This window comes from Coptis chinensis, unplaced genomic scaffold (assembly GCF_015680905.1).
Source record: "Coptis chinensis isolate HL-2020 unplaced genomic scaffold, ASM1568090v1 utg2290_pilon_pilon, whole genome shotgun sequence".
NCBI lineage: Eukaryota > Viridiplantae > Streptophyta > Magnoliopsida > Ranunculales > Ranunculaceae > Coptis > Coptis chinensis.
Genome location: NW_028238124.1, coordinates 101,984 through 124,398, shown reverse-complemented (window position 1 = coordinate 124,398; position 22,415 = coordinate 101,984). Strand labels below are relative to the sequence as shown.

Sequence of the window (22,415 nt, the reverse complement as noted above, 5' to 3'; positions counted from 1 at the left end):
TATTAAAATTGCCAGTTAATCCTTATAGTTACCTTCATCTTTGAGCTTTGAGATGATTCAAAACTCAAGGCTCGCACCAATTCTTCTTTCTCCAGTCCCTGCACATCACACTATCTATTAGTGTTTTGTTTGGGCATTCATGTAATTCCAACAGTTTGTCAATTGTTCAGCATATTCAATAAGTCCTCCAATGCTGAAAGCATGATTAAATTCCGATGAACTGGAACGAGGAAACAATAGCACGACTCATGGTCTAGCCTTTTGAGACATTCATTTTCATGTCCATTTAGTGTATTAAAGGCCACCTGAATACAAAGAAAAAAAAAAAAAAGAAGAGGCTGGTGGTCATGGTCATGTCCATGAGTCGTGGACTGAAAAAGGGATGAAACCCAACTCTCTTTCTCTCGCCGCCAATTCCTTCTTATACATTCTTCAAATACTTGTTTTTCTTCCTTCTGTTGTCATTCTTTACCATCTCTGTAACATCAAAACTACGGCAGGTAATAATCTTCTCTTTCCTCTTATCCCTCGTTTGAAATATCAGTAACTCCAAATAGTGTGATGGGGTTTTCTATATAATGTTTGTTTCAACGTTTAAGCACTTTTCTTGTAAAAAATGGATTGCCCATTGTAAATTTCCTCCATTTTGTTCAATATCTGCTGCTATTCAAGAAGCGTCCGTGCCCATTTCACACGACCACCTTGTAGAACTAGATACTGTAAGGGTTGTAGACATTTTGAATGATATGTGGAAAAAACCCGATGATGCGCTTTTATTTTTTCGCCAACTAAATGACCGCGGTTTTCGCCATGATATTAAGTGTTATTCGGCTCTTGTTAGGATTTTGTGTGGTTCTGGTAATAGGAAAAGGCTGGGTTCTCTCTTTATGGACCTCATTGTGTCTAAAGAGAAACATCCCCATTTTGATGTTTATGAGCTTTTCGAAGTTCTTGGGGAGAGTTATGGTAATTATGAGGAGTGCGATAAATCGAGTCCTCTTGTACGGGCTTTTGATGTTTTGGTTAAGACTTATGTTGAACTTGGGATGTTTGATGATGCTATTAATGCGTTGTTCCAAACGGAAAGGCGGGGATTCGTTCCTCATGTTTGGTCTTGTAACTATATCATGAATTGCTTGATTGACCGTGGTAAGTCCGACACGGCATTGGCCTTTTTCCAGCAATTGAAGAGGCTGAGATTGAGTGCAAATGCTTACACTTATGTAATTCTTATCAAGGGGTACTGTAGAAGAGGGGATCTGGACGAAGCTTCCGAAGTGTTTAAAGACATGGAAGAAGCAGGTGTTACTCCGAGTGCGTTTGCTTACACGACTTTGATTGATGGATTGTGCAAGCATGGTCAAACGCCTTTAGGCTATAAAATTCTTTTGGCATGTAGGGAAGCAGGGCTTCCAATTGATGTCTTTGGCTACAATGTTGTGATTCGTGGGTTCTGCAATGAGAGGAGCCTGCAGGAAGGTGAGAATGTCTTACATGTCATGAAGAAGCATGGAGTGGCTTCTGATGCTTACAGTTACAGTACCCTTATTCATGCGTATTGTAAGACTGGTGACTTTGAAAGAGCCTTGGATCTTTACAACGAGATAGAATCTGATGGTATTAAGACGAATTGTGTAATTGTCAGCTCTCGCCTCCAGTGTTTATGCAAGATGGGGATGACTGTTGAAGTGGTGGAACAATTCCAGAGGTTTAAGACTTCAGGGGGTTTTCTTGATGAGGTTTTGTACAATATTGCGATTGACGCTTTCTGCAAGATGGGTGCAGTGCAAGAAGCTGAGAAGCTGCTTGAAGAGATGAAGGGGAAGAAAATGATTCCTGATGCCATACATTATACATGTTTAATAAATGGGTACTGCCGTCAGGGAGAACTTGAAGGTGCCTTGGGTATAATGAAAAAAATGAATGAAATGGGGGTTAAGCCCGATCTTATCACCTACAATATACTGGCCGGTGGGTACTCGAGAAATGGGAAAGCACAGGAAGCAGTTGATCTACTCAGTGATATGGAATCCCAAGGTTTGAAACCCGACGCTAGTACATACAACATGATAATTAGAGGTCTGTGTAGAGTAGGCAAGATGAAAGAGGCCAAAGCTTTTTTTGATAGTTTGGAAGAAAAAAAGTGTGTTGTTACTTACAGTGCTATGGTCAAGGGGTATTGTGAAGCAGGCCATACAGAAAAAGCATTTAAACTTTGTCTGCGCTCGTTGTCTAAGCATCAAAACCTTGTAAGTAAAAATGCTTGCTCAAATCTCCTGAGTAAACTATGTGAGGAGGAAGACACCCAGGGAGCTCTTGTATTGTTTGAGAAAATGTTACTGGATTGGGACCTGGATGAGATATATTACTGCAAAATTATTGCTGTTTTATGCAGAGCTGAAAATGTGAAGATGGCGCGGCATGTGTTTGACCTTATGGACTTCAAAGAGTTAACACCGGATGTCAAAACTTACACCATAATGATGAATGGATACTGCAAGGCCCATTATTTGCAGGAAGCTTGTAATTTACTTGATGACATGCAAAAGAAGGGACTCAAGCCTGATGTAATTACTTATACGGTGCTCATTGATGGGATCCATAAAGAAAATCGAAAAAGACGCCACTCCAGTCATAACTCTGAGGGAACCACGGGGAAATTGTATGATGCTTCTACATTGCTTAGTGAAATGAATATCATGGATATTACACATGATGTTGTTATGTATACTGTTTTGATTGATCGGAACTGCAAGGCAGACAACCTTCAGGATGCTTGTCATCTTTTTAATGAGATGATAGACAGAGGGCTAACCCCTGATGCCATCACGTACACAGCTCTGATATCTGGGTATTGTAGTAAGGGGGATGTGGACAAGGCTGTAAACCTTGTTGGTGAAATGACCAGGAAGGGATTAGTGCCAGATGACCGTACTATATCTAAGTTACAGGCTGGAAAAATTCAAATGAAGAAAGTACAGAAAGTGAAGTTTCTACGTTGAATGTTTGTATTGCCAATGGATCAAACCTAGAAGTTTGAGTTATTCAAGTTTTGTTCAGGGGTAAGTGAGGAAAGAATTCAACGGATTATTTGTTGTCATCTTTATTTGTTTTTTAAAGTAGTAATTTTATTTCTCAAATTTGTCATGATGTTTTGCAGGCTTCAAGAAAGGAAGGTTCAAAATGAAAAAAAGATTCACCGTTTGTAACATGCACAGGTATGAAAGCGAAACAATGTGCTTTCTCATCTTTGTTTCCAGTTATTGTTACTGTCATTTATTTCAGTTAAATATATGTTGTAGCTACGTAAATTTCGTTGTTCGTCGTAACCAAACAAGATGTCCAACTGAAATCTCATTATGGAACAACGTAACTGCAAATAAGTTGAAATTCACATATCATACGTCTTGTCCTTATTGCATGAAATTAGACCTGGCTGCTGAAGCAAGATGGTGTCATATTTGTAAGATCTTGACAGAGGTTCTTTAGCTTTGTTCTTTGTGATTCATATGGGAGTTCATGGCATTGTACACTCCCCGGGTGAATCTTATCAAATTTAGTTTAGTAATCTTTAATTTTTATTTCTGTTTCTTCAGCTGGAAGAGTTTAAAAAGAAAAAGGCAGAAGGAAAAGCGAGAAAGCCTGCATCAAGTGGCCAGCAGCGGTCTACTGAGGTTAGCCAACATGTGGCACCAACAAAAGAAAGTGGATCTAAGAGACCTGTTGCTTCAAATGGAGCTGTTACCTCAGAAGGAGATAAGCCTATTATGGTAGTTTCAAATAGTAACAGCAATGCAATTGAATTGTCCATTAACAATGAGTTAGGTTCCTCTGGTGAAACACATGATAATCTTCGTCAGTTTGACAGTAGCCACAATAAGTTTTATATGGACTCCAGGCCAAAATTCGGAAAGGATGTGGCATCTAAACAGTATCATGGATCAGAACTTGATCATCAGGAAGAAGAGAAGAATCGTTAGTCTAGTACTTATAATGGAACTCAAGAGATGATTCAAACCACTTTAATAGGCCATTCTAATGGGAGTGGATATGATGATCGGAACATTTATCAATCTAGTCGATACTCCGTAAGTGGATCTCAGCTCACAGAAGACAGGAGTCATCTAAAGGAAGACTCTACTACATCACATGCTTCTTTTACAAGCATTTCACCAGAGAAGCATAGTGATCCAGTGCAACTTGATGCTGGATTTGCCAGCACATCAGCTAGTGGCAATGCATCTGTTTATCTAAATGAAGGTAATCTATCTATCTATCTATCTATCTCTCTCTCTATATATATTTATTATTATTATTATTATTTTTTGAATTTTGATTTACCACTTTTTTCAATTCTGTTGGAACAATATATTGGAGTGCATATAGTCTGATTTAACGTTTGGGGATTTTTCATTTACTATCTTGTAGTCGGTTATTCTGGAGATTCTATTCCTTTTACAACCTTCTTAGCGGAATCTTTTCCTAGAGCTGAGCGGTCTAATGGTTCTATTTTTGATATGGGGCGAATGAAGCTTAGTAGTTCTGTTGATCAGGAACCCAGCACAGGTAGTGAAAGGTGGAAATCATCAGATTCCTCACTCTCTTCAGGTTATAATTTTGATCTCAGAAGTGACTCCAATCATATCCCACTTAACCCTGTAACATTAGAAACTGGAACCCGGTGGAATCGTCCATCTTTTCTTGGCTCGCTTAATGTTCCCAGAGTCTCCCCTTCCTCCCACTTGCCATTGAGTGAAAATAAAACCGAACCATATATGTCTAGAAGTTTTATATTTCAGAGTGCAGATACACCAGCCTCCTCTGTTTCTGGGCAGTTATTTGACAAGTGGAAAACTCCAAATATACCTGATATGCATCACAGTGGGAACAATTCAGTTTAGTGAGCACTGAAGAAGAAATGCAAGGTGCAGGTGTCAAGGACAGTGGTATAAAATGGAATCATGAGTTTGCTACAGTGAAGCAGGACGAAAACTTTGCTACTCTGGAACAGGTTTACTTGCTTTCTTTTTTGGGTTCACTTCATAAGTCTTAAACAGTATCTGCTGTGCATGCTCTCAGTACAATATCTCTCATCTCCTTGGTAGCCCTTAACTTAGCAGCTATGATTACTTGTTGGATCTATTGGGCCCTTCACGTGTACAACATCTGCTATAGGGTTTATCTAAGGATATGGGTTATTTTGCAGACTTAGGAACCACTTAATGTTCATTATTCTTTGTACCCTTTTCTGTTGAGAATCAATAAAGTTGACTCAATTTGCTTGTCTTGACATTTATTCTGGTGTCTTTTGTTGCAGCATATTGAAGATCTGACACAAGCAAAGTTCTCTATGGAGCGAGATCTGAATGCCTCAAGAGCCTTAGCAGAATCATTAGCTACTGAAAATTCTTCACTCACAGATAGTTATAACCAACAGGTAATCATAAAGTTATAGTAGATATATTTTACTACAAACACATCTCGAAATTTTTACCCCTAATCATCCATCAGAAATTTCCTGAAGTTTATTTTTCCACAAAGTTATAGTAGATATATTCTGGTATCTTTGCATTACTTAATAACATCTGTGGTATATAACCTACAACTTGATTTTCTTGACCTTCCAAATGAGCCAATTATTTTATCTTGTGAACATTTAGTATTATTCATAATGTTTATATTACATTCTTTTGAACTTTAGCGAGTATTATTTGACGCACTTTTGCTAATTTTGTATTGATCAGCGAGCTGCTGTTAACCAGCTAAAGTCCGACATGGAAAGTTTACAGGAGGAAATCAAGGCCCAGATGGTTAGTATAACTGCAACTTGTAAGCGATGTGTACATAGCTATCTGTATTTCTCTATGTCCCTTGTTTAAATGCAAGTTCTTTCCAATATTTTCCGTCTTCAACTTTTCACATATGTATCAAGCCCTATTGTTACTGCATTGGATCCTATCACTGAGTGTCGGTCCTCAGTGTCACTCCTCGTTATGATAGTGTTAGTTAACATATACCCTTTTGTTTTTAGTTTTTACATCAAATTTCTGTTTGCAATGTTGTCAACACACTTTTTTCATGTTTTGCTGAAATTTTGTAATTACTTCACAAGTTTCATCGCATTGTTTGGAGGTAATGAAAGCTTTCGAGTTTTTGCAAAGTTTTCAGAGGAACTAAAATTTATGCCAAAAAAAAAGAGTGAAAATTGCTATATAAGTTTTTTTTTTCTTGTTGAGTGATTTATCTTTAGTAGTCACTTTAGACAAGATCATAAAGCATAGCATGTATGTCCCAACTGCTGTCAAATTCGCAAACATATAGAAGAAGATGAAAACAGCATTATGCCTTATCCCTTCTTTAGAATTATACACATTGTAGAATTGTGTGAACTTGCGTATATTAAAATTGATGGAATGGATCGCGGCCATATTATTATTCCTTCCAACCCTTCAGGAGACTTGAAACTTTAGGACTTAATTGTAGCTTCTCCTTACCTTTATTGCCTTGCTACTAATGGAAGGTGCTCATAAATCAAGTTCCCCTGAGTTGTAATATGAACTTTGATAAAGACACAATGTGCATAATTTAGTACTAGTTGTTGAATTTCACAAACAGCATAATGGGGGCATGGCATACATATTATTAGAGTGGATATAAGGCTTTTACCATTTAATAGTATTATTAGATTTATATCCAGTAATATGCATGGGATCCTTTTCGAGTGTATTGCATAGCACGTGCATTCAAAACTGTACGTCTGTTTCTAATATTCACACAAATCATTAAACAAGATGTCATATCAAGATTATTTTCTATAGCTCGGAAAATAGTCTATTGTATTTATATTAATAAACCGTAACAAATTGAAGCATTTTGGAAGTGCCAACTGTGTGTTTCTCCTTAGTTTTACTTTTTTTTTCTGATTACTGTATAATCACCATCGTAGTACTTTTGGTTTTGTATTGCATTTTGTATTTAATTCTTTTTATGAGGTTATAAAAGCATAACAAATTGAAACCTTTTGCAAGTGCCAACTGTGTGTTTCTCCTTACTTTTACTTGTTTCTCCTTACTTTTACTTTTTTATTTTATGATTACTGTATAATCACCATCATAGTACTTTTGGTTTTGTATTGCAGTTTGTCTCTAAATCTTTTTAGGGGTTATCTGGCTCATTAATTGGTTATATTACTTACTCTTCTAAACAGCTGGAATTTGATTCAATCAAAATGGAGTATGCAAATGCACAACTAGAGTGTAATGTGGCTGATGAGCATGCTAGAATATTGGCTTCTGAAGTCATTGGCTTAGAAGAAAAGGTATTGTGTTTCTTGGGTAACTGTCTGACACTTCATCAATTCAGAGGAGAAATGCATAAAAAAACGATATCATGTTGACTATAAAGGATAAGCAAAATGATACTATGCCCCATACACAAGAACTTGTTGAAAAAATAAGAAGAAGAAGAAGAAAAACTTGGGCAATTGATATGATAAGAGTTTTCATATCAACAATGCTACCATGGATCTTGTGGTTCAGGACTTCCTAGACATTTTATTCCTTTCATCTGAAAGGTCTCATATGATAGTACAGAGAATCTCAGTTCACTTGAAGTGAACTTTTTATTATTAAAATGTGTTAGTTCAAAATACCCTGTGATGTTTCTTTTGTACAGATGATGTTTAGCAAGATTTTTGGTTTTGATTCTTGAATAATTGGGCGGGATCTGTTTTGATATTGTTTAGTAGTTGTAGTGTTGTTTGTTTATATGTTTAGGTTTTCAGTTAGTAGTATTGTCTCAACTCTGGAGTAATATCTAATGAAAACTTTCTTGCATAATATACTTTTGCAGTAGCACATTAATCACATTACACATCTACATTTCTGTTATAGTACAATGGCATCTGCATGCTTTATGGATGTGCTAATTATTATAAACTCTTCCATGATTGCGTAGGCACTGAAACTGAGGTCAAGAGAACTGAAGCTGGAGATGGAATTGGAGAAATCAAATGCCGAAATTATTTTATACAGGTATGCCTTTGTTTTGGATCCTGGTGGTCGATTATCTTTATGAAATAATGTTTTAAGAAACTGTTCCATCCTGTTGAACACTTTATGGTTAGAGAGACTTAGAGTATAAACAGTTATTGCTGATTTACTAAAATCATACATGTTTAAATTTGGTGAAGTATTGAAATTTCATTCTTTCAGCACAAAATTAGTGCACAAACATGTTCTTATTGGCGAAGTGAGGGTTACACCACATACCATTGCAAGGGTCGTACCTCAGTCATTACTGAATTACTCAAATTATGCGTGTTTAAATTTGGTATAGTAATGAAATTTCATTCTTTCAGCACAAAATCAGTGCACAAGCATGTTCTTATTGGCTAATTGAAAATTACACCACAAACCATTGTAAGGGTTGTACCTCACCTCAGAATAAAACCACCTTGAAACACCTTTAACTTTTAATGGTTGGTGATGTGATGCTTATACTCATGAATATATGTTCCGTCTGAGTTCTTTTAATCTTTGTCCATGCATAAATGGTTCTAACTCGTACAATTTATCTGACTATCGTCTTAGGCCTGTCTGACTTATATGTAATCTAATGTCTGTAGTGCTTTATAAATTCTGCAAGTGGATGTCTTTGCAGTCTGTCTTCAGCTTTTGCAGTGTCCTTTTTCATTTATAGTAGGTATTCGATTTCTTTCCTTACTGACTATTTAAATATTTTCAAATATACTACAGATTAACTTTGAAACTACAGGGCCAGAGATATGGGAGGATACTATGGGAAGTGTTGGCATATTTGTAGCAGCAATTGGAACTGGCGGTACTGTCACAGGCACAGGGAGTTATTTGAAGATGATGAACAATGATATTAAGGTTTGAATTTCTTTAATATGGGACTTTGTAGTTTAAGGTTCTTTGTAGTGGAACCGTTCTTTGTTATGTACAACGATCGTCTAAGTCCAGCATCACTTGCATGTCTATCATTTTAGAGTTGTCAATATGGAGAAATTGGAAGTAATTTGTTAAACACATATCACACCTACTTAATTATTCAGTACGTTTGTTAGTCTGTACATTTTAATCTAGGGTGAATGCTCTTGTAGAAAACTTTGACCTTTTGCTTGCATCAAAGAATTGAAATTGAATCAGTTTGTGCCCTCCCCCAAAGAAAAAACAAATGAAAACTAATTGAAAAGTAACCACTTTAGTTGCTAACCTGTAAAGATGTTCTTTTCTGTTTTCTAGGCTGAAAATTGTCATAGATGACTACAACTAGAACCAAGGACAGGTTCATTTTTTGTGAGAATGTTCACTATTTTAGTGATTTTGGTTTGAGTTGGTGGTCACATTTGCTCAATAGTTTGATTAAATCTAATCATCTAGGCCATACCTATTTAGTCAGAATACGTCAGCAACGAAAATCTCATCTGATCTTCAACGATAGGAATCTGATGCAACCAAATAAATACCTAATTAAATTGTTTAGTTGTGTCTTCTAACATAAAATAGTAAAAAATAATTATCTCGATTTCCAATTTCCAATTTATCTTGATTTGTAACCATTTTCCAGAAAATGATTGAATTGAAATAGGATCAGTTTAAAAAACGAATGAAGGTTTTGGTAGGCAGAGTGGAATATGGATACATGGTGGTGGCTTTGTGACCCTTTCAGCTGTGGGAAACGTCCCTGTAACTGCCTCAAAACTCATTATCTCCCGTACACTGAAGCTAGTTGTGTATCACGGTGAGCCTTTTGTTTTCCTCATCTTGAGAGATTTCCTAGCAAAAACCTGGTCTGACAGATTATCCTGTCATTCTAACACCCAAGTGGTTTTGCATGCCCAGAAACTACAATAAATTTTGCATACTAAGTTTAGTGTGTTAGAATAGTATTATTATGTGTGGCTCAGGTGGGATGCACATACCTTCGCTACACAAGTATACATTAGATTGTACTGTTTCTCATTCTCTGTTTGCTTTTTAGTGTTGGACGATTTGTAGCTTTTTATTTTTTGATTTTTTACATATTTCGTTTTGCCTAGGTAGTCGGAGTAGAACCTGCTTAAACTAGCACAATATCTGGAGACAAGCCAGGTGAACGAGATAATTACATCACATTTATCATGTTTCCATGTTGTCTATATCTTCCTGGAGCTACCACTAACCTACATATATACGTGCAGGATACATTCCAAGCATTTTCGATGTCAAACTACTTGATGAAGTTGTGAAGGTAAACAAGCTATTCTTTATGTGTATCATTTCATTATATACTATTAATTGGTTGGGATGCCCAGTTTTCTTATGCGAGTTAGGTTCACATCTGAAATTGATGTAAAACCTTGTAATTAAATAGAATTGCTAGTGGGGTTTAAATAAATAAATAAACATTTCTGACGATCCTATTATTCTTGAACTAGCAGGTTACCACTGGTGAAGCAGTTGATATGGCTAGAAGATTAGCTCTGGAGGAAGGTTTACTGGTAACCTGGTGACCCAAAAAAACAATAAATAAAAAAGAAAGATCCAATACAAACACACCCACAAAGTTGATGATCCAAGTTGGACGACTAAAATGGAAATGCAGATCTGCAATGATATTAGCTATGTGAATTATGGAGTTGTATCATGCAAAGGGAATTTTTATCATTTTTGGTAGATTATATAGGAGATCAACATTCATATAATTAGGTAATATTCTAAATATTGGAAACCTCTTATAGTTTTCTGAGTATTGCACATTCTCAAAATGTTTGCTCCTATTTAGGGAGTGGGGGGAGGTGGAATTTTCTTCTTCTGAATCACTTAACCACTTTGTGTTCTCCAATATTCTTCGTGGGTAAGCATAGTAATTGAGAAATGAAAACAAGAGAAGACAACTTTGAGAGTTCATATAAATCCATGGAGACTTTCCATTTTCTTAAAGTTTAAAATTTTGTTTTGTTATATAAACAACTAAACAAGTTTACCTTATAGTTAGCTTTCTGATTCTACAACAATCGAGTTGCTTTTATTTTGCTAGGTTGGCATTTCTTCGGGTGCTGCTGCCGCTGCCATATGTATAGCAAAATGACCCGAAAGTGCTGGAAAGCTTGTTACAGTTTGTAAATCGTACTCTGTTCTCATTCTTTATCACCCGGTGACAATAACTTTTGGAAATAGTAATAAATATAATCTTTTTGTAAAAGTTTTTTGCAAGATGAGTTTCAAATTTAAATAAAAGCTAAAATGTGGAAACACAGCTATACTGATATGGAAAGACAGACATACACTTGCATATGATTTTGAAAATATTGTGTAGGTGCTATCCCTTGTAGCCTTTGTATGTAATCTTAGTTAACGGCGCATAAAATGGGTATTGTGTCTAGTTATAATTGGATTGATTATGGCTTCTGGACTAATTAATATGTCCAATAATGTAGAAGATGGGAGTAGGTTAACCACCATCCTATGGTTTCAATCTATTGATATCTTTCTAGGAAATCCTTACCTACGGGAATTGCAAATTTAATCATCGACCTTACCTAACATGTTTGGATGTAAAACGTGAATACCTAAAGAAAAATGTATTTGGTAGTAGATGGACTGAATTTTGTTTTAGCTTAGGAAAGGGAGTCTTGCATTCCCATGGTTATCGTATGTGTTCTTATCCTTGATATGTAGCGTTTGTGAATACTTTTGACATGCTCCTAAATATTGAAACTAGTGAAGTTTGAGCCATCATTCGATGGATTGTCACATAAAACGCCAAAAGGTCAGGTTCATACAAGCAGATCTAGGCTTCACTGCAAGTGATGGCACTTCGGAGTAATAAATTGAGTAGAAGAATGTTCTAAAGTGCAATGTACCTCTAATTATTGACAAGCATGTGTATTCAAATTACAGCATGTATCCGCATACATATCTGTCTAAACTTGTGCAACATTGGTTAATCTTCCAACTACTGCACTTAAGACAGCATTTGGAGTCATGAATTGGTCATAACAATTATTTTCATAATCCTGCTTGATCATTTTTGTTTATATTTTTGGTCACTGAAGGTTGTGTTCCCAAGCTTTGGTGAAAGATATATTTCTAGTGTTCTATTTAATTCCATTCATGAGGAAGTTGCAAAGCTGAAACCACAATGACAATCCAATTTCTTCGGAGCAATGGTTTCTTCATTTTCCGTGAAATCGGCAATTGGGGAACGAGATTTTTAGAGTAGCAGCCACAGAGAGTGATACTGTAGATTTTTTTTTTTATTGTTGTCACTGATGATAGAGTAGTTCCACCATTTGATTAATTTTTTTTTGTTTCCCTTTTTGCAATGACATCAAAAGGATAGCAATTCCGTGAAAAAGTTGCGATTGATATGACAATGGTCAGTTATGTTGCTGGTTCACTTGGTTAGATGATGTTCTTATAACAAAAAGTAATGTTCTCAGAATCTCAGTTTAGCTTATCACTGTTTGATTTGCGTAATTGAGTCTGTGCATCGCAATAGCATTGATTGGTGTAACAAATCTATTGATTATAAAATAATACAATGCAAATTTTGTACATATCTAGTGATCTTATTAAATGGTATGTTTTATTTGATTCCTAAAGTTCGGTAGATGCTTTCAGGCTTCAGCTGAATTTTGAAATTGTGGGAGATAACACGATGACTTGATCTACCTATTTTTCACCGAAAGGATAATATAGCTAAAATTAATGAGTCTAAAAATTGATTTAAATTTATCGATAGATCACTACGCTACTGAATTTTGGAACCATGAGCCTATAGCTTTTGGATTATGATCCAAGTTTACTCGTTTCGTTCATTGTCCATTCTACTATCTAGAGATCTCCAACGTTTCCTCCAGTGATCTTTCACTGGTTTCTCCTGTTTTGCTCTCCAATCTGTTGCTCAAATGCGTGGCTACTCTCATTGGACATACGTGAATTGTGAGCCCTCTTATTTTTGTCAAAGTTTCATCAGAACTCTAGCTAAGAATAGTGTGGCCCCAATGTGAATACTCATCGTTACATTTAGTGTGTGACTGTGTGCTGGTGTGGCGAGCAGAGTGATCTAGAAGTACTAAAACACTGTGTGTGGCTAACGAGGTAAATGAGTCAAATGAGTCATGTAAGAATTATCTCAGATTCCGCAGATCATCACCCATGGATTGAGCAATCATGTTAAACGACATATATGATCATCAGCGTTTGTTTTTGTTTCCGTCTCTGTTACATCAAATGTTTCTTGTGTTTCAACACTTCTGTGGCATGAGAACAGTTCTCTGTGACTGTCTCAGCATCTTAGGCATGTTTATTCATTCAGTACACTTGCTCATCCGCAGAATGGTACGCCTGTATTACCAACTTTGAAATAAAGAAAGTATCACAATAATGAAATACAACGGAGTCCAAGTATTTGTTTATTAGTACAACAAAGACCATATATTATGGAAAAGGGAAACAATTCACACTGTAACATATATGAAGAAAAGCACATTTTTCCCTGAGAAAGATAATGAACTCAGTTGGATCACATTCAGAGCTCAACGTGGTAACCCTTTTACAGTTGGACAGAAACTTCACATTAAAGCTTCTCAGACAACCTGATCATAAAAGAATTGAGTGCCACAGAATCCAAGATCATCCACGAAGACAAAACTCCGGTGGCTGGGGTACTGGCTATTGCTCGAACATCTCATGGAAGTATTCAGCACCAATCTCATCAGCTGCAGCTCTGAAAGCAACCCCAAAGGCATTCCCTTGAACGGCCCCAAGCCGTGGCTTCCCACATACCCCTACAATCAGAAATTTATTGCGTTCATGTCCTAAGGACGCGCATATCAGAGGCTTCATCTTTGCACCCTTCTCCCGCAAAGCATCGATCACAAAATAACAGAGTTTAGTTAAAGCTAGAGGATAACTCAATAGTTTGGCATCCCCTGAATCATCGAGCTTCACCCACCTGAACCTTCTCCCACTTCTTATAGAGCCCCTCTTAGTTACAGCTGCACTTCCTTACCTGAGGATCGCCATTTGTACCATGATTGCATCTTGCATTCCCTTTTTCAACTTATTAAGATTGCTCAAAGATAGATCATCATTAACTACACCAAACTGCTTCGAAGCACAGGATCCCTCTGATTGCACTGATTCCAGCAAGGCTGTAACTCCATAAACCACATCGGCAGCAGATACCTTTGAGCTATAGCCATGCAAACGTAGGAAACTTCGGTAGTAAAACTCGGTGAGTCCATACTCCAGTAAGAATCTTTCAAACTTATCTTTCATTTGCCTTTTTACTCCTTGATTCATGTACTGGAATTTCTGCTGGCAATCAGCAAGGGGGAATCCCATCTGGCATAGAAGAAGCTTGAGTTTCTTCAACCCATTGTCACTCCATGTCTTCAGCTTGGTTGCTATATACGAAGAACACAGCATCGAGTCAAACAAATTCCACTCTCTTAACAGCATAAGCCTTGGCTCATCTTCATAAGCAATTCTCGAAGCATCTGGCGCTTTAATCTTTGTACCATCCTTGAGGGTCACCGAAGTGACCGCATCCAGATTCCCTGTGCTATTAATATGTTGTTCAAGCTCCATAACTCCAGCAATGTATCTCTCATTGGTTAACCTCTCATGGACAAACTGGTCAGTTCGTGAAACACAAGCTAACCACAGCAACTCCTTTGTGTTTTTTCTAAGACAATGTGATAGATCAAACATCAAACACCCTGATGGCTTTCCATGAAAAGTACCCAAATGGTAATGCTCCTTTTTCAATTTCTTGAACAGCTTAATTGGGTCATCTTCATTTTCCCCGAATATCTTTTCCTCTTACGAGACCCACCCTTTTGACTATCTTCTTCATCACTATCACTATCGCTCTCACTCTCACTCTCACCAACTTCATCATCACTATCCAAATCTGCCGCATTAGCCAATGCAGAAACATCAAAATCATAGGCCAGGTCAGCTTGTTGTTCATCGTCACGAGTGTAAAGAACAACAACTCTATCATTCTGGTCGCTAAGGTTATGAAGATGAATCGGTCTATGACTGTCAACAACAAAAACACGAGCTAGAGACCCTAGATTCAAAATGCAGCGAAGATCTCGATGGCAATCCCAATTAACCAAAAGAATGGAAACAGGCTGATTATTAGAGCTAAAATTTGGACCAGTGTAATTATGAATCTCACTAAAAGACGCGACAGGGTAACACGCTTACTTAACTGAATCAGAGTAAGTGCCTTCTAGCTTAGTTGGTAAAACTCCGCCAGCATCAAAGAGTTACTGATCTCATTTAAAACAGTCTTGCCCAAGGAATAATATATATATATATATATATATATATATATATATATATATATATATATATATATATATATATATATATATATATATATATATATTAAGAGCACAAAGAGAATCAACATCAGAACTAGATGGGAAAATCAATAAAGGGGAAGATGGTGATGCCATAGCTGCTTCGCGTAATCTAGCGTAAAATGATTCAATTCTTAGCTCCCTCACCATAATGAAAGCATAGCCTATAATTGCTTAATAATCCATAAAGATCGAAACTTTTTTATACCCAATCACTGTTAGATCAAAATAACCAATGCCCATGTCTTTATTTTCTCGGTTTAATGTACAAAGCTGAGATAAGATAAAACATGAACAGTATAGTTTCTTTCAAATGAGAGAAGTTGAGAATACCTGAAAATGTGAATTGGAGTAAAAACGAAGTGGGTTTTGTCCGAAACTTTGTTGTTGTGAATTGAAGAGATTAAGGTTTTGGGCAAAGTCAGATTTGAAAGAGTGAAAAAACAAACAAGATTTTCGCATTTTTTTTAAGTTGAATGAATGAAAATTTTGAGTTTTCAGATTCCCGCTGAAAGTTTACCGCTTTCATGGACTAAAGAACCGGGCAAAACTCCAGTGGGCTAGGGTACTGGGCTATTGCTTTACGTATCATACATTCATCTCTACACTATATGATAACTCATCTCTACACTATATGATAACTGGGTTTTGAGGAACCACTCTCCACTATCGAGTAGGCAAATTGAAATCTTCCTATTTGCTCAATTTATAAACACTTCCCTTACAAAAATGAAAACCCCTCTCCTTTTATTAATAATTTAGAAGAACCCCTCTAATGTAACTTAAATTATATAACTATTCTCTATTTTTCTTCCTGAATTTATAACAAGTCCTCTTTTATTAATAATTTAGAAAAAAAAAAACTCCCTAATATCAATTAAATAACATAATTATCTCTTATATTAAATTAGATGTGCCTCCCCTATGTAATTACAATTATAATCTAAAAAAATTATACTAATTATCGATCTCGAATGACTGGTTTCAAGACTTCAGGAAAAAAAAAACTCGATGCGTTTGTACTTAATCAATGTGTGGATAATTAGATGTGTGGTGGAAACATGCTTATGACACACTTTAGTGCCCGTAACGCTATTGAGTATTGACCAATGTTTTTCTCTTCATTCCTCATTGGTGTTACATTATGTGCTTGGTCAATGAAACAAACAAAATTATATATATATATATATATATATATATATGGGGAAGGATAGAGGCACATTCACTGTAGCCACATTCTAGCCACATTGTAAATTAATCCAAGCAAAATCGAAAAATTGGACTTACAAGTTGAATTAAAATTTTGAATTTTTGTGGAGATGATCTCCCACCATGGAGAACATGTCACAAAAATTCAGGTAATTCAAAGAAATCTAACCTTAGAACATACTCACAAGTATTTTGGACCGTTAGATAAAAAGTTCAAAAAAGAACACTAATTTTGACATGGTTAGACATATCGAAATATTATAATTTTTTGTGATAATGATCTTCATGGTGGGGAGATCATCTCCAAAAAACCGTAACCGTAATTCATTTGTATGTGAAAAATGTGGCTATGGACGTTGGATGGGTTATAAGAATGTGCCTCTATCCTTCCCCTATATATATATATATATATATATATATATATATTCAAATTTTCTCTGAGTCTCAAACGAGTTTGTGAATATACATTTCATCAACAAGGCTTACAGCCTTGTCCACATCCCCCTGACTACAATACATAGGCATCATAGTTGTGTACGCGATGGCATCAAGGGTTAGCCCTCTGTCTATCATCTCATTAAAAAGATGAAGAGCATCCCGAAGGTTGTCTATTTTGCAGTTCCGATCAATCAAAATAGTATACATAACAACATCATGTGTAATATCCATGATATTCATTTCACTAAGCAATGTAGAAGCATCATGTTAACTTGAAATCTAAAGAACATTGAGTATCAAAGATCAGCAACAAATTTGAATGTTCAAAGATCGCCGACAAACTTAAAAATATGATCATAAAATAAAAATATGAGAAATAATGAGTTTTTGATTGGTAGTTGATTGTGTTAATGACGGCCATTGCTTTTGGATGGTGGTGGTGGTGACAATTCAGATTGTTATGGAGAATGGAGGTGGTGGTGGAGCGGTGTTCAAGAAAAAAAATATTAACTGTCTAAACTTCACTGTTGGATTGAATGAATGAAATGATGTCTTGTGTAGTTTTTAGTAATTTGTCCTATTTTTAATAACAATATTTGCAGTTTGGTCTTCAAGTAAGTCACTTGTGACATGTGTAGGGTATTATGGGCATTTCAAAAAATATATAGATGGAATAGACGTGGAGTCGTTCGGTCAACTCACAGTCAACGCACTTTAACGGCAATTTTGGACCAAAGTGCAATAATGGATTAATTATGGACCAAACTCTAATATCACTATTATCACTATGACCAAAATGCCAAAACCTACGGTCACTTGTGTGCTATTGGTGTGGGAGAAGTTGTGAGATGGCCTAGCTAAAAGTGGGAGTCCTGAGGACAACAACCCACCCATCCTAGGCAGAGCCATTTCATGGTCCAACAGGAGGAATGTCTGAGACCTTAAAATGTTTTAAAAAAGGTGATGAGGTATCACATAGCATCCTTTATTCCTGCTAGGACCCCAGGTACTCCCCAGTCCCACATCTTGCTTGAAAGCATCTTTCCTATCCAAGTGAGTATTTTTAATGAACAAGAATTTATGTGGAACTTGTTGTGGCCATCCAAACAATCAAGAACTGACAATCAATTGTTCATGCTTAATGTTCATTCTAGGGAATAATAAGACCAATATCAGTTGGGTCTCCATATATTTGATACAAGTTTCTCTAATCCCGCTATGGGTTTCTTCTAAACAGAGTTTTCTCTTTTCCAAAGTGAGTATTTTTTGTGAGGAGACTGGTTTTTCTTCTTCGTTGTTACTTTTTTTTTTGTTCCTATCTCTCGGTTTTACGAGAGTTTTGTTTTTCTGTATTTCACTTTTCAGTTGATTATTTTATATTTCAACAAGACGACGACGTGTATTTTCTTGTCACGACTCACGAGAGATGGTGAGTGTTGTTTCAAACTGTGCGGTATTGATATCAGGACTCGTGAAATTAATGGTTTTGTAGATTAGTTATGTAAAAGGGTCCTACCAGCGACATTCTCTTTCGTGGGCTAGTAGCCTGGTAGATGTCTTGCTTGAATTCAACCTAACTGCCGGTGTCACTTTCTTTTAGTTACCAGATTTTGTTGCAACTGCAAATTGCTTTGATCATTTTCATGTACGTTATCTACCAGTATGATCTGGAAATGTTCATAAAGGTTATCAATGTACTCTGTAAGTCTGTAGAATGTGTCACATATGTCAGTATTTCTAGTATTAACAGGGTATTAACATCTGATAAAAAAAATAAAAAAACAGGGTATTAACAACCGATACAAGTTTGAAAGCGGGATTCACATCTGAAATTTGAAGGAGTGATTGGAGTGCTTATGCTTTTCTCACCGTGCTGCCAGAATCGCCAGAGAAATTAACATCCCCTCATTATCTCAGTCAGCATCGCCATTACTATGACAAACAAAAATTACCACTACTATACTCTTAAGACCACTATGAATATATTATTTTATCTCCACCATCACAGTTTAAATATTATATTATGCAGCAAAGTCATCTTCAGTATCAAGCTACTAAAAATGCTTGCAGTACCATCTGTACGTCAATTAGCCACTAAAACACCATTATCATATCTCAGCGACTTATACCAGCATCCATTGCAATGTCATCTTCGTTGCAGCCAGCCAGCCACCGAGCCTCTCTAATTATCTTGCATTCCTGCCATTATTGTCATTATCTTTGCCACCCTAATTAACGGAGAAGCCAGTATATCAGCAACAACTATCAACCAACATGGTTACAACCATCACCTCACTATTAATTCCGAAAGAATATTGATTATTTTCCCGGGTTTGAATTTCACTCCGAAATTTGTCTAATTTAGAAATAAATATATTAGAAAAATAAGAGAAACCGAAAAAAGGATGTAGGATGTGGAAGTGGGGTAAAGAGGTGGAGGTGGAGATGGTGGTGGGATAAAAGATGAAGCAGATGATTGTTATTTTGTTTAATCTATTTTAGTTGGAATTTTGAAAATTTGAAAGTTCGGAACGTTGATGATAGTCCACCTCATGGAATTTTGGTTAAGGGAGATTTGCACATTTTTTTTTAACAATTGTCAACATGAACATTTCATCCCATTAATTTGACGGGAATGCATCAATTGAAACAAGTTGAAAGTTCATTGTATTTTTTAATATAAAAAAAAAAAAATTAAGTGGCAAGTTCAAGGGGGGGGTGCTGCTAAAACGGTGGCACATGAGATTTTAGAATTTTTAGCTTTTAGCTTGCGAGCCAAATTTGACATGCCAAAACATAAAAAACCAGTCTAAGAGTATTTTTTTTTTTAGCATTTTGTAGAATTGGCAGTGCCATCCATCCACTAGTTATAGTGAACAGTAAAAAAAAAACAGTACTGTGAACAGTATAGATGGTCTAATGCAATTTAACTGCACATATGCACATATAACGTAAATTGTGTTGTTTGTCTCCCGAAATTTATTTTTAGTAGCGGTTAGACAAGACCACAAATTTGCTAGATACACCAGCCATATTTAATACTCTTCTAACAGTTCCATTAGAATTGTCATTTGGTGTTTAGGGTGTTATATGGCATTTAACAACCTATATAGATAGCACCCCATTGGACTTGCTCTAAGGTGTATCTTTTGAAACACCATGCCAATTAGTTTGTTTTATTTTTATTTTTGTTATTGTTAGCAAAAATGTAATGTTTTGAGGTATTCTAGCCCAGTTACAACAATACACTTCTCGGATCAAGAAAGCGGAACTGCTTGATGTTGAATTATTATTATTATTATTATTATTTTGATTGTGAAACAATTTTTGACGAGATTAAACATCATATTCAATTGATAATTTTTGTGGAATTCTGTAATCTTCATTATTGAAAGACTATCTCTACTAAAATTAACACTTAACTCATCTTGTAAGCCCACTTTTATTGATAGAGTTCTCTTAGAGTCATATAACAATCCCATCCCCACGAAGTTTACTCTTTATTAGAGACTACCGCAGGAATTGTAATTAGATGTAAGAACCAATAACTATAACTACATGTGACAAAGAGCATATATACTTAAGGTAACTCGTGACCAAAACTTTAGAAGTGGTCACACAATGATTTTGTAGGGAACAATCGACCGTACCCTATGTCCCATGCAAGTATGCAACTCCGCACAAGATCACGCCTTGGTTGAATGTATTCTGTCACTTCTTGTGAGTTGTGACTAGTTTAATTAATTTGTCCCCCCACCCCCCGCAAGAAATTCTTTAGAGAAATTCTTTAAAAGACGAGAAGAAATTACATTTTTGTAACCGCCACTAAACTCTAAATTCAATTTACAGCATAAGCAAAGCCAAAAAACAAAATTCTTTGGAATAGTCCAAAGATGTTTTGCCACGAAAACCTTTTTCACGAATTTGCGCTATCAAAACCCTTTTCTTTTCTCTCTTCTGCAAATGCTTCGCCATGTTTCATTATCCAAAATCTCTCTATTTCTTCTGGTTTCCTTCCTGGTATTCGGCCTGCAATTAGATCCCACCTGAAATACCAGGAAATATCCCACAATACTCCAGCTTAATAAGGTAAACAATCTATTATAAAGTGCCTCTTGCCAAGAAATATAAAAAAAAAACAGTCATATACGATGTCACAAAATCAATCTTGGAGTAGTGCCATGAGTAATGAGTTTGTGTCCATCCAAGTGTCTGAAATTTGTGATATTGATATGAAAACACACAAATAGCCATAAAATTCAAAGTTAATGAAAGACGACCCTGCACAATTATTTTATGACCTTTTCCGTGGTATATATATTATCATAGCAAATTCTATATTATGTGAAGAGAAGACAAAATAGACAAAAAGGAAAAGAAGAAATGAAATGAAAATTTTGAACGAAGAGAGTCAAGAGACAACCGCCCAAGGAATATATGTCTAACAACAGTATGATTGAATAAATTAATGGTAAGTTATTGCGATAAGACATATGTAATGTACCGCTAATTTTCAATTCGCTTTCTAAGTTGTTAACAAGCTAACAAGGTTGGATTACACAATCATACAAAAAATGACTCATATACGATGTCGATGTTTCCCATAACGTTTTCAGCTTTTCAATACACTGATATTGATTCCAGCAAAAAAAATACACACTGATATTTAGGCCGGATATGGTATTTTTGTTCTATAGCTAATTTACGGACTGTTGTACTTGTTCTCTAACATACGAGCTAGGTTATGAGTAATATGCATTCCAAATCAATCTATAGTTACATGGAACGTAAACCTGGTCAAGAAATAAACGGGGCTATTATTGAGAAGTATATGGGGCGAAAACCTGGTCAAGACAAACGGGATTATTAACTGATCGAGAAGTATGAGCTTAATTTGTAGAGTTATTATTTACCTGTCACCCACAAGCTTATGCATTCTATATATCAGGTCTTCTTCTTGTTCACTCATCTTTATGAATTCCCACTCTATGCTACTAACCTCTGCCAAACCAGCAAACCCAAGAAAATGGGCAATGACCCATTAAAATTCAACGACAACAATATTAACAACAAAGAACAAAGCAAAATGGCCCACTGGATTTCAAAGGAAGAAAAAGAAGATATAATATATGTTGCAAAAGGCTTACCTTCAGATTCTTGCTTCTTCGCAATTTTTTGTTGTTTTCGACGATGTTTATCCATATTTTTTTTTTGTGGAAGCAACAAAAGAATTCAAGGAATGAAGATGTCAATTTTTGTTTAAGGATATATAGCCAGCTACAGAAATGAACAAGTTGGATTTAACAGTTTCCTCAAGTTGGATGTGTGGTTGAAAAGTCTAGAACTACAAGTGCTACCAACCAAGGATACAAAAAGGAAC

General features: G+C 35.9%; 2 protein-coding genes and 1 pseudogene across 16 annotated transcripts; 1 reads left to right on the top strand and 2 right to left on the bottom strand.

Moving 5' to 3' along the window:
• The first annotated feature begins 363 nt into the window (after window positions 1-363).
• LOC147473582 (protein BLISTER-like) lies at window positions 364-12,455 on the top strand. 15 transcript variants are annotated; one of them, XM_086587254.1, is made up of 14 exons: window positions 2,681-3,062; window positions 3,161-3,218; window positions 3,597-4,260; window positions 4,429-5,011; window positions 5,318-5,437; window positions 5,745-5,810; window positions 7,208-7,318; window positions 7,957-8,033; window positions 8,627-8,699; window positions 8,776-8,894; window positions 10,068-10,115; window positions 10,205-10,254; window positions 11,044-11,121; window positions 12,062-12,455. In XM_086587254.1, the coding sequence occupies exons 4-9, from the start codon at window positions 4,919-4,921 to the stop codon at window positions 8,634-8,636; spliced, it is 477 nt and encodes a 158-aa protein (XP_086443380.1). In that variant the 5' UTR covers window positions 2,681-3,062; window positions 3,161-3,218; window positions 3,597-4,260; window positions 4,429-4,918; the 3' UTR covers window positions 8,637-8,699; window positions 8,776-8,894; window positions 10,068-10,115; window positions 10,205-10,254; window positions 11,044-11,121; window positions 12,062-12,455. The 15 variants fall into 15 exon arrangements, with proteins under 15 accessions (XP_086443366.1, XP_086443380.1, XP_086443379.1 ...); XM_086587253.1 differs by lacking the exon at window positions 2,681-3,062 and adding an exon at window positions 10,445-10,860 and having other exon boundaries at window positions 3,157-3,218; XM_086587252.1 differs by lacking the exon at window positions 2,681-3,062 and adding an exon at window positions 10,445-10,860 and having other exon boundaries at window positions 3,157-3,218; window positions 10,064-10,115.
• A 952-nt stretch (window positions 12,456-13,407) lies between these two features.
• Window positions 13,408-15,860, bottom strand: LOC147473581 (cell division control protein 45 homolog; annotated as a pseudogene).
• A 4,945-nt stretch (window positions 15,861-20,805) lies between these two features.
• LOC147473580 (transcription factor CPC-like) lies at window positions 20,806-22,415 on the bottom strand. The gene is made up of 3 exons (XM_086587273.1): window positions 22,183-22,415; window positions 21,949-22,036; window positions 20,806-21,081 (listed from the first exon to the last, which is right to left on the bottom strand). Exons 1-3 carry the CDS (start codon window positions 22,235-22,237, stop codon window positions 20,952-20,954), a joined length of 273 nt encoding a protein of 90 aa, XP_086443399.1. The 5' UTR covers window positions 22,238-22,415; the 3' UTR covers window positions 20,806-20,951.

Excerpts from the sequence above, each read along its gene's own strand:
- LOC147473582 (XM_086587240.1), top strand. The coding sequence starts at position 579 with ATGTTTGTTTCAACGTTTAAGCACTTTTCTTGTAAAAAATGGATTGCC.
- LOC147473580 (XM_086587273.1), bottom strand. The coding sequence starts at position 22,237 with ATGGATAAACATCGTCGAAAACAACAAAAAATTGCGAAGAAGCAAGAA. Across the intron at positions 22,037-22,182 it reads GAAGAAGCAAGAATCTGAAG|AGGTTAGTAGCATAGAGTGG; the intron begins GTAAGCCTTTTG and ends CTGGTTTGGCAG. Across the intron at positions 21,082-21,948 it reads CATAAGCTTGTGGGTGACAG|GTGGGATCTAATTGCAGGCC; the intron begins GTAAATAATAAC and ends CTGGTATTTCAG.